At 42.9% G+C, this 11,881-nt stretch overlaps 1 protein-coding gene across 1 annotated transcript; it reads right to left on the bottom strand.

The window, feature by feature from the left end:
- Positions 1–1,062: 1,062 nt before the first annotated feature.
- LOC109985947 (cytotoxic granule associated RNA binding protein TIA1) lies at positions 1,063–10,473 on the bottom strand. The gene is made up of 12 exons (XM_020636413.3): positions 10,240–10,473; positions 9,411–9,507; positions 9,164–9,262; positions 7,847–7,901; positions 7,666–7,753; positions 7,145–7,220; positions 6,836–6,944; positions 6,649–6,744; positions 5,947–6,031; positions 5,036–5,174; positions 4,106–4,257; positions 1,063–2,465 (listed from the first exon to the last, which is right to left on the bottom strand). The coding sequence occupies exons 1-12, from the start codon at positions 10,266–10,268 to the stop codon at positions 2,327–2,329; spliced, it is 1,164 nt and encodes a 387-aa protein (XP_020492069.1). The 5' UTR covers positions 10,269–10,473; the 3' UTR covers positions 1,063–2,326.
- Between the last annotated feature and the right edge of the window lie 1,408 nt (positions 10,474–11,881).

Genomic DNA, 11,881 nt, shown 5'->3' with positions numbered 1-11,881 from the left:
ACTCTGTCGTAGTTAGTTTATGTGAATATACATTTTAGATCATTTAATTGGGAACTATAAATGTTAAATGTTATTTATAAATGTTAAAATGCATGTCCTGATTCTAAATATATTTGCTTTACGCTCAACATTTAGCTTAGATTGAACATATTTAGAATCTGAACTAAATATTTAGCTGGATCGCTTCAACGAAATTTTATTTTGGAGCTTCGGTGCGCGGTATCGTGAATTAGCATATTAACTAAATATTTAGAAATCAGTTGTGGCAGACAGCAGTGAGATTCACGGGGTCAAAGTTCAGATCCTCAAAACAGTTAGTGAGTCATCTCTGGGAGTTCAGGTGATAAAGGGAGCCATAAGCTTCAGGGTCCAAGACTTTCAATCCAGGTAAGATGATTTTTTATTAAATGTTGTATTTTTTTATTTTAAGTTCCATTAAAGCTGAATTTAAAATAAACACAAGGTACTTGTGCTCTAATGAAGTGATCAGCCCTCAGTGAAGACATCGACAGGGCGGCCGGCTCCTCCCCTTGTGTATAAAAGCTGTTTTAGTCAAGAACTAGAGAGAAGAAGAAGAACATACTCACTGATTATTTGAATAAGAGTTTTTAGATCACGATCATTCTGTGTCAGTTTACATGAAATGTGAAGCTACAAGCTAACTAAAGAGTGCTAACATGAGCATGCTAACACAACAATGCAGGACACAGGTCGGTCACAGCTCGAGAAAAGGACGAGTTTGTCCGCTGCTTGCACTTAATTTTGGTGCTTTCCAATTCATAACTCCTTCATGTGAACACTAGTGGAGGGGTGTCTGAGTTGTGTCTCTGTAGGAGAGCGGAGGCTTCAGTATGGAGGAGGTGTGGCCAAACAGAAGTTTGTTTGGTTTTATGCTGGAGCTCAAGGGCGACATCTACTGGATCAAAAAGTTGCACATTCTTTCATTAAGTGATAGATTTATTAACAAACATTGGGTTAGGGTTAAGAGCACTTTCTGAAGGACCCGTAGGTGTCCCGCCTTAACCCTTTGAGTAAACAAAAAGAAGCAGCACAGACACGGGGTGTGGTTTATGTGCATTAGCATTTTAATTGGACAAAGCAAGAAAACATTGATTACAGTAGCAGAGTCGTCAGTTGTCAGGGCTAACACCTTTCAAAACAAAAGGGTCTGTAGGCACTGCCTAATTAAAAAGAGGATCTTGTCAGGTAAAAGAAACCAGCTCTATAAGGCAACAGTTACCATGTCGGCCTCGCCATCCCTCCGGCCAACACAGCAAGTGTGGAAAGGTCGAACCCCCTTCAGATAGTTTGATATAAAATACTGGCGTTTCAAAACATATTTAAAAACCATCCCGAGTGTCAAACATGTTAAACCCTTTAAACGTTTGAGTTCTCTGTGAATGGCTATGCCCTTGTGTCCCTGCGTGGAAGAATCGCCCGGCTTGCACTGCGCCAGTGTCAGGTCTATAGAGCGCCACTCTGCTACGTACAATGTTGGAGTTAACTGTCGAGCTATCAAAACAGAAGAGAAAGCGAGCACCCACAGTTAACAGTAGCATTTTTACTTTACATCGTTTCAAATGAATGAATGGTTATTTACACGCGGTGGCCAAAGGTTTTGAGGCTGTCCGAGAAGATATGGAGAAGTGGAATGCAAAAAAAAAAAGAAAAAAAAAAAAGGAAAATACGGCGGTCGAATGTTTCCGAGTTCAAGAGAAGGAAAAAACTGTGCAATATTTATCTGCCCTTACAGAGAAACAGCAGTGGCAAGAATCCCTGCGATTGATTTTTAATCCAAGAGAAAACAAAAATGAAAACAGATTTCCGTTCCTCGAAGAATAACTTCATAACTTAGCACGTCTCAAACTTCTTAAAAAGAAAAAAAAAAAAAGAGACAGACCTCTCTGTGGCTGTGTGAGAGGAAAAGATGTGACGTTTGGAAGCAATTTTTTTTGTAAAACCCCGGAAGAAAAGCAAAGTCAAAAAGTTTCTCCTTTACAGTTTATACTCATTTACAGTTAACTTAAAAATGGTAAGAGCGCTGGTTCATGGCCAGTCTCGTCTACCACAAAGGGTGTAGATACCTGTGTGGGTCAAAATCGCTCGTCCCCCTGGCTCCTGTTACCTCAAACCCCACCCCCCACCCCCACCCCCATGAATTCCCATTTACAACTCGTACAGACGTCAACCTTTTCCCATTAGGTTCCACATCCCAGTAAAAGTCTTAGTCCTGCCACAATTGGAGGCGGGGTTTACACAGCCCTGCAGGGCACTGTACAGCCAATAAGAGGCCGATGGTTGACAACGCTCCCACCCTGCCCACTTATCAGTGTGTGGGGTATCCTGCGGCTCCCATACCAGGCTGGTTGGCTAGCATACTCCCATTCAATCCCTGTGTAGGCTCCATAACCCCACCGTTACTGATGGCGCTCATGCCAGTCCAGCCAGCACTGGCCGGTAAGTGACTGCAAAAAAAACGAGGTACAGAGAGAGAGAGAGAGACAGAAAGACAAAATGCCAGCAGGTTAGAAGAGACAAGGCGAAAGGGAGCAAGGGGACGGTTTATATTAGAGCTACTAGAATGAGAACAAGAAGGCAAACAGGGTCATCAGAGGTCAGAGGGTGAGGCAGGCTGGGCGACAATCAAGCTAGCAACAATTAGGGAGGGGAGGAGGGAGAGAAACAGAAAGTGGAGGAATCGTCAGAGGGGTCAAAGGTCAGTGTAATTTGATTAAAACATGGGTGGACAAAAGCAGACAAAGAGCATACAGGCTAAGAGCAGCGAGCTAAATATTCCTCTCTAACACCCCCCTCCCCCTCCAGCTGTTTGCTAAGATACGATCATACAACAGCTGGAACCAGCCTGCAGCCAGGTGAGCCACGCTACGTTAGAAAGGTCACCACCGCCATTCCTCCATACTCCACTCAGGGTATTGATCTAAATAAGACTTAGGCTAAGGGTGCTTTCACATTAGGAGCCCGGGCCTGAGTACGCTTGACCCCGTAGTCGTACTCGGGTAGCGTGTCCTCTTAAAGAGGTGGTCTCTGGTAGTCCGAAGTGGACCGCTATGTGACGTCGCTTCAAAAACAGTCTTACCGTGCTCGGGCACTAATGTGAAAACGCCCTAAACCTCGTCCTGAGCGTGCGTCAACACACGGTCGCTGACTTCATGACCTCTTGACCTCTTGACCTTTTGCGAAGAGGAGCCGGTACAGAGAGCTGTTCACGAAGAATTTTACACTGCCCCCAAAACATCATGTGGTCTCTTTTATTTCTGTTTCCTGGTTTGCACAAACATCACTGCACATAAGCCGTCTAAAAACAAAACATGGAGCGACAAAAACCCGAGAAATTAAATGTGACGCGTCCTACTGACGTTCATACACAGATCAAATGTTCAGGTGGATGAAAAAAATAATAAAGTCAACTTAGTTACAAAGGGAACAATGTAAAAGCCATGACATGAATGTTGACACAGAACAACGTAACACTCGCGGGGGGGGGGGGGGGGGGGGACACACAGTCCCGACACACCGTCGGGAGGGGAAGAAGGACTTGAATCCTTCATGGGGACATGATCTCCCCCCCCCCCACCATCGGCGTGGACAGGAAGTGGAAAACTTTGTTCTGAGCTTTAGCATTTGTATCGTTGAATGAATGACGTCAATCATATTTGCATTTAATGAAACTCTCAACAACAGAAGAAGGTTTGAGGGCATCGTTGTCAGACTTAAGTTTTTACTGTTTTTTTAAAGGGTCATAATTCAAGTGTTTCAAAAACAAAACTCTGGAAATTACGGAGATGAGCAGGTCAATCGGACCCTCTCGGAAAAACATGATTAACAAAAAAAAAAGAAAAAAAGTTCAGATTGTTCTAAGAGGATGTGTCTGCGTCTCTATCTTCCCAAGATGATCGAGACAGGGGGTACTGTCGAGGGGAGAGGGGGGATGAGGAGGATGAAGGATGTAGGGGGGGTCGGGGGAGAGAGAGGTCATGTCCTCCTCTCCTGTGGCTAAAGCTGGCTCTCGTCGCCCCGGGGGTCTCTGGTGGAGCTGGAGTAGAAGGAGGCGGTGAAGTGGAGCCCTGTGCACCCTGCTACTTACTTGAAGCCCTGCTGGTTCCAGGCCTGGCCGTAGACTCCGTAGGTGGGGACCTGCCACCCGTTGGGGACATACTGGCTGATCTGGGGCCCGTTGCCGTACCACTGGCCCCACTGGCCGTAGGGCTGGGCCGCAGGGAAGCTCATCTTGTTCTGCTGTGAGGAACAATGCAACAAGGAGTGTTTAACGGTGTGTCGTCATGTACAGCGCTCTTCAAATCTGGAAATTCATAACCTTCAGAAACTAATCCACTGTCTTTCAATACTCGATTCTGATTAGTCAGGTTGCTGTCACCTCGATTGCACACCGTAATCAGGAAGAACAGACTGTTGCTATGAAAAGGCAGCAGTTGCTAAGGAAGAGTCTCTAATCACAGATTGTGTTGTCCACCTGGTGATTTTTTTTCCGGGCTGAAAAGCGCTGGCTGTGTGTTCAGGAGTGTATGCATGAAGCGCTGCATGTCCGTCCTGTTTCCATGACAACAGTCGGTTGACAACGTAAAAATACTTTTTACTGCATGTTTTATATTTTAGATCAGATTTCCTCAGACACGGAGCGAGGAGGATGTGGGGACACGATCTGTAAGGCGCTAAAAATGCGAGGAATAACGTACATCGGGAAAAGAGCGCCCAGTGACGTCAACAGCGCCTTTCTGAAAAGTTGAAACATTTTCAACATGAAACACTCGGAGTGGTTGCACAAAAAGGCGGAGCACTCTGAGAAACGATGCTGGGCACTGTGCTTCCTCTCCGCTATCCTGGCGCCCAAAAAAATAACGCCAGGTGGACACGGGGCCTAGGCAAAGATCTCATATTCCTTTTGTTCAAACCAACCCTACAGGATGAGTCATGATGCACACGAGTGTGTTGGTGCTGAGGATTAGAAGACACCACCTAGTGGCGGGTTGACTGACACAGTCGGCAGCGTCCTTACCTGGGGGATAGGCACCTGCTGCATTGGGTTCATCATGTCCGGGGTCTCCTTGCCCCAGTAGCATTTGACTATGTGGCCCTCTATTGAGGTCCCATTCACGGACACAATCGCATGGGCTGCTGACTCATGGGAGTTAAACCTGGACAAAACCAGAGGCAGAGAGAGCGAGCAAGAGACAGAGAGGGAGGGGGAGAGAGAGAGAGAGAGAGAGTCAGTATTAGTCATCACCTCTGGAGATCTGTTCTCTTCAACACGGTGAGAAGAGACTGAATAAATATCCAGACTAATCTCAAACGTCTATTAGAAACTTTATTAAATCTATGATGTAACCAGACCAACAGGTGTATCATCAGTACCTGGAGTTGTAATCAACACTTCTCACACGTTGGGTAAGAAATAACAGTGATTCAATTGTTGTTATTCAAGTGCTGGAACTAAGCTCATCCGTCATCACGTCTTTGTACGTTCATATTAATTCTACCAAGGCGTTATGTTGCTGCTCCCTCGCTTGCTATGCTAAAAGCGTCTGTAACGCCTCTGTTACCAGCTCTGAACACGGTACAGAGGTGGGATCTATTACGCCTCCGTGACATTCAGATTGAAGGTGAAACGTCACAGGGGGCATAAATACTGCAGCTTGAAACAGCAGTCTGAAGAGGACTAATGCTACACCAACTTAGCTAGCTTTTCGACGACCGACTCCACCACTGAGCCACAGCTCGCCAATTCCTGTGCAGTTTATAAAACCATCTCCACGGATTTCAAATCCATGAGGACGATTTCTAAACGATGCGTTGATTTATGAACGCCACATTCTCTTCTAACCCGAGCCTGCACATGTTTAAAAGTATCTCCTACTCTCCGTGTCCTCCATGTTTATAACTCAACGGGCTGCGTCTCGCGTCACTCACCTCACAAACGAGTAGCCTTTGTCGGGGAACACTCTGATCTCCATGATTTGTCCAAAGGGAGAGAAGGTCTGTCTCATCAGTTGCTCTGAAGGGAAACAAAGAGGGAGAGTCAGGTACTGTCATCATGACGACACACTGTGTACAACAAAACATCTGTTAACAGCTTCTGGATGATTTTGAATTTGAGTGCTTTGGGATGACAAGATGATACGGTCATTATTATCATCTCTTCATTCAACGTTTCCTCCATCAAGACATTCATATCATTTGGAAAACGTCTGTAGAAATGGTGTGCTTCACCAACTCGAACGTCCAGCTCGGACGTCGAGCCCGAGCTACGCACACAGGAAGCGCGGCTGCTCTAACTCAGTAACAACATGGAAGGTAAGGTGTGACCTATGACCCTTTGACATTAGGTTTCTGCAACACCAGGTATTGAGGTGGTCATCTCACACACACCTACTCGCTGCTCTCCCCTCCCCTGTTAGTACCTCAGACGGTGGGCACAGCGGTGGGACGACTTGGGGACACCTCTGTGACTTATACAAAAGCGGAGACGTTACAGGGAGACGAGTATCGCAGCTTGAACCGCTAATCTAAACCTAAACAGTGTGATCTGTTAGCAGCTTCTTCACTTTGCTGTAGCGCCCTGATGCTAACACTAGCTTCATGCTACGAGTGGTACTGACTTCAGATTCTTACCTGTGAGTCCTGTGCTGACCCCCCCGCAGTACACGGTGCAGTTACTGGGACTGGACTGGCTGACTACTTCGTCAAAGGATAGATGCTTGGAGTTACCTGCAAGGAAGAAAAAAAAAGATGGAGGATGAATTCTTCAAGCTCAGTGTCCACAAGCAAAAAAACAGAAAAAGATAAAAAGAGAACGCACTCTCATAGGTGGTCTTTGGGGCGGGGGGTTTTCTTGTGGCCCAGTTGGTTCGAATCTGTCTGCCACCTAACCACTGACCTCCCATCTGCTGGATGGCGTTTTCTGCATCCTGGAAAAGAGACAGGAAGCGGGTTATTGCATCAATCTGGAGTGTGAATGGTGTTAAATGTGCAGGACGGGGGAGCGCAGCAGAGAAGGACGCAGCAGTCTTTGTGAAATGTTTCATCTTAATGCAAAGAGCTACAAGTTCTAACAAGAAGGAAGTGTTTGTTGTACGACTTAAAGAAGAGTTTACACGTTCTGTCTTACCCATTTGTTGAAGAAAGACACAAAGCCATAGCCTTTAGATTTCCCTGTCGCCATATCTTTCACAACACGAGCATCTCTGCAGACAAACAACAACAACAAGAGTTCATTAAAGACCACCGCGCTCCACTCACGGCCTGACACAACCAAAGACGATTAAAAGATAATGAGTGCGTCAGGAAGAGTCAGCACTCTGTGGACAGACGGTAGCATGAGGCGAGGCGGGGGATAACAGGACGCCACGTTTAATGTCAGTGAATATTCAAAGAAGTCAAAAAAGCTCCAGCAACACTCGTAGTATGAAGATCAACTTTATTAACAGATTAGGCTGACGCGTTTCAGCTTGTGGCGTTCATCTGGGTCATCCTAACCACAAGCCGAGACACGTTGCTGGAGCTTTTTTGACCTCTGCATGCACCTGGGTTGTTTGGTGAAAACTGTGGCAGAAAATCCCCCGTTCTGCTCCTTCAGTGAATATCTGTAGGAATAGTTCATGATGCGTTTGAGAGACGTGCGTTACTCACGATATCCTGCCAAATGGACCGAAGGCTGCTTTGACGTCTTCTGTGGTTATTTCTGGGCTCAGGTCTCCAACAAAGACATGAAAGTGATCTGTGGAAATGTGTCACATGATAGTTTAAGGGGTTATGACTTTAAACACATTCAGTGGATCTCCTGTGTGATTTGTAACAAATGTGTACTTACTACTTGTGTCTTTTTTCTGGCTGGTTGGCGTCGTGGCCCAGTTGACTTTGACCTCCTGCAGGGGGGAGCAGAGAAAGAACAGGACAGGTGGGGTATGTTTATATCACCTCGTAGCCTCCTCTGAACCACACCTCTAAGAAGAAAAGCTCTTTTTTTTTTTTTTTTTTACTTTATTCTTAGAATTTAATAGTTGTAAGAAAAAGAAGACGAATTTGGGCTGGGTTTTATATTGAGTTTTTGAGATGTGGATATATTTTCAAAACAAGATGTAGGGTACGGCAATATCGTTTATATCGATTTAGTAGAAATATGTTGCATTAAAATAACGTTAGAGCTGCTAGTTCACCTATTTAACATCTCCTCTCTTCACCCTGCTCCTCCAAACTAAAAAAAAACACCTGCTGTGTTTATTTTGCAAAAAAAAAAATAGCATTTTTAATTTATTGTATTTACAGAACATTTTTATTTTACAAGACTTTTTAATTTAGCAAACAGGTAGTTTATTTGTCATGTACATGTTGATCTTATGCTCCTGACTGTTAATAAAAGACATATCGTCGTATATATCAAGTATCGTCATCCAGCTCAACAGAATCGAGATCTGGTCGATCTCGATCCCGGCACCAAGTAGTAGGACGATATCAAGCAGCCGATGCAAGAAAATATTATGTCTTCTGTCGACTCTACTGTATAAAAACTGACTTGACTCTTTCTTTGGAGGATTTGGGAATTAATTTGAAAAACAAACTCAAGTGTTTAATTTTGTACAAGTAGATATTTAACTTTAATGTAACATTAGAAAACAATCATCTGAGGTGGACTTTTCTCTTCATTTCTTAGCCCTGAATGAGATCACATCTAGCCCACTTTAATATGATTTCATATTATTTAATAAGGCCCTATGGTCTCTTTAATGCAGCAGGTCATCATTTCCTTTCCTCTTTGAGAGAACTGACTGGTCACAGTTCCTCATTTAAACTATTCCAGTGTTGTTACATTGTTTTATGTATTTCTTCAAATATTTTCTATGTCTGATTCCAACATTTAAAGGTCTCATAAGGACAGTAAACCTCCTGATAAAACAATGAGATTTCTCCTGTTTTAGGTCCGCCTGGTTAAACGTGATTTACTAATAATAGATATAATTTTTCTCGCAGCAGAAAAACTGTTAAATTGTGATCTGATTTTAGAGTGCAGCTCGAGCAGCTTTAATTTTGTAGGTTTGAAAAAACTATGTGATTACTGCAATATATAAATCCACTGATTTCTCCCACAGGCCCACACATTCCCACTCACCCTGTAGACACGATAGCTTACCTTACCCATTATTTTCCTTCCATTCATCGCTGCCAAAGAGGCAGCAGCATGCCTGTGGTCATAGAACTCCACAAAGCAGTATGGATCATTTCCAGCAGTCTGTCAACGGGGAAACAACACTCATATTATGCACACTGCCATTAAGAAGTGCAGATAACCAGTCACACAGGCCGGAGAGGAAATTCAACATTAAGAACACATGAAGACTGAGAGGCCAGTTTCCTTTGAGTTCAAACTAAACACTCACATCCACTATCATTTTACAGCTCTTGCAGGGTCCTATTTGCGTGAAGACCTGTAGAATAAGGGGCTCTGTGACGTCCCTGGATAGATTCCCCACGTACCTGAAAACAACACGAGAGGAGGAAGATATGAGCCTTTGTCAAACAGGAAGTAGCATGCAAACAAAGGCTAGCTAACCAGGCTAGCTACAACACACACCTTTCTCAATTATAACATTAAAACGAAAGCTGTGTGGGTACAGTGATTTTAGAGCACAGTCTGGTTTTATAAATAAGACTGTAGTGGGGTCACCGGCTGACTGAAACCGTCCCAGGCCGATTCTCTCAGCGTTGACGTGGCCAGCAGCTAGCCGGCTCAAGGGGCCTAACGCTAATGCTAGCTGTGTTAGCATCTGACGCTTCTTCGTTAAATTCAACATTTATTCTACACTCCAGCTTAATTATTGTAATCATAACGCGGTTATGTTGTCATTAACGTCACGATTAAAAGGGGAGCTGTTACAATTCCGAGTAATTATCTCACTAGCGGTGTTTGCATTTAAGCTAATGATTGCTAACATTAGCCGATGGGTTTCATTCTCCGTTTATACGACCAAATCAAACAGAACCTCATGTTCTGATCGAAACTGCTTCCTAACTAATTGTGTGACCACGCGCTGCTCGTGCCGATGTAAATATGTGGCGTTTAAAATGTCCTTCCGTGGGTTAAATGTGAGGGTTTGCCGTGTTTAATTGAAACAACAACGTGGAAACATTTGGGACGCGCCGTGGATGTTACACGGAGCCTTCTTCTTCTTCCCACGCCAGGACGTAGCCAGGCCCGCTGCTACTCACAAGGTTCTGGGCTGATCCTCGTCCATCATCTTGGGTTTAGTGGTCGAGTCCCCGTTAATCCAATGACATACAAAAAGATTTGTGCTGAACTCGATCGGCCGCAAACGTGATGACTATATCTACAATTTACCGATGAATCTGCTCTCACACTCACACACACACACACACACCGCAGACACAGCCTCAGTCTGATGCAAACAATAGGAAGTTGAAGATGGCGGAGGAGCAGCGTCAGCAGCGTCAACCTGCGCGCTGAAATGAAGCCAAAACCCAGCGGCGGAAAGATATGAGGGACAAAAAATGACGAAAGTATAAATAAATAAATAAATGTTGGGAGAAATGCATACAATAATGTATAAATAATTAAATAAATGCATCAATAAATATATATATATATATAAATGCAACAATTCATATAAAAATGTATAAATGTATAAATAAATATATCCATATATTTATTTATGTATTTCTGTGTTCATGTTGTACAAGGAAAAGTAAATATGTAAATTAAGTGGGCCGTCCTAACATTACTGAAGTAGCATTGGTCAATTTTGAAAAACAAACAAGCAAATTTACATATACTTTTCCTCTTAAGATTTGGACACAGAAATAAATAGATGTGTAAATGTAAAAATATGGAAATAAATTAATAACTCAATTAATGTGGAAATGTATGCATTGATAAATATATAACTGTAGAAATACACAGTTAAATTTTACATGTATGAATAAATACATGTAAAAATATATAAATAGCCTTTTTCATTAACAGAGTGTATTTATTATTTATTCATTGATGTATTGTTTTCAGCATTTATATATTTATTTATATATTTATTGATGCATTTATTTAATTATTTATTTATACATTATTGTATGCATTTCCCCCAACATTTATTCATTTATTTATTTATACTTTTGTCATTTTTTGTCCCTCATAGTTGTGCTCTTAATTAAATGTTTCATAACTGAAATACCTATAACACAGAAAGCCAAGAAAGTGCACTTTAAAACTATGAATTATAATTAACCATGTAAAGATTGTATTACATATTAAGATAAATTGATGCACTTTCTTTATATGTGAAACTGAAACAATTTGCATTGCCTGCAATTTTTCTCATTTATTATAGGAGTATTTTTTTTTTCAAATTTGGACCCTCAATAATAACATGACTAAGCTAACATGATTAATAATCTTGCACGCACATGTTAAAGGCACAGTATGTAAATTCAGCCACCAGGGGGCTCCCAATCAATAAAGTAAAAAATGTGACGCTGGCGGGGAATTATATGAGTTCTCTCTGCTACCACCCTCCCATCCCCTATGAAAACATAGTCCGAGTTGACTGTAGTCATGACATTTATATCACAGCAACAGTACGGCAGCTTTCAGTAGCAGCTCACTCTTCCTTATGCAGCCGTCTTTGTGCAGGACCTGGATTGGCTATACTATTTCCTGCATTCCTGATTGAGCTACAATCACCTGTGTCCTGCATTGTTGTGTTAGCATGCTAATGTTAGCTCGTAGCTTCACGCTGCATGTAAATTGACACAGAATGAGCGTGATCTAAAAACTCTTACTAACATCCAAATAATCAGAGAGTATGTTCTTCTTCTCTCTAGTTCTTGACTAAAACAG

The sequence above is a fragment of the Labrus bergylta genome, chromosome 2, assembly GCF_963930695.1.
Source record: "Labrus bergylta chromosome 2, fLabBer1.1, whole genome shotgun sequence".
NCBI lineage: Eukaryota > Metazoa > Chordata > Actinopteri > Labriformes > Labridae > Labrus > Labrus bergylta.
The sequence above is the reverse complement of the archived record's forward strand: the minus strand, read 5'-3'. Positions and strand labels throughout refer to the sequence as shown.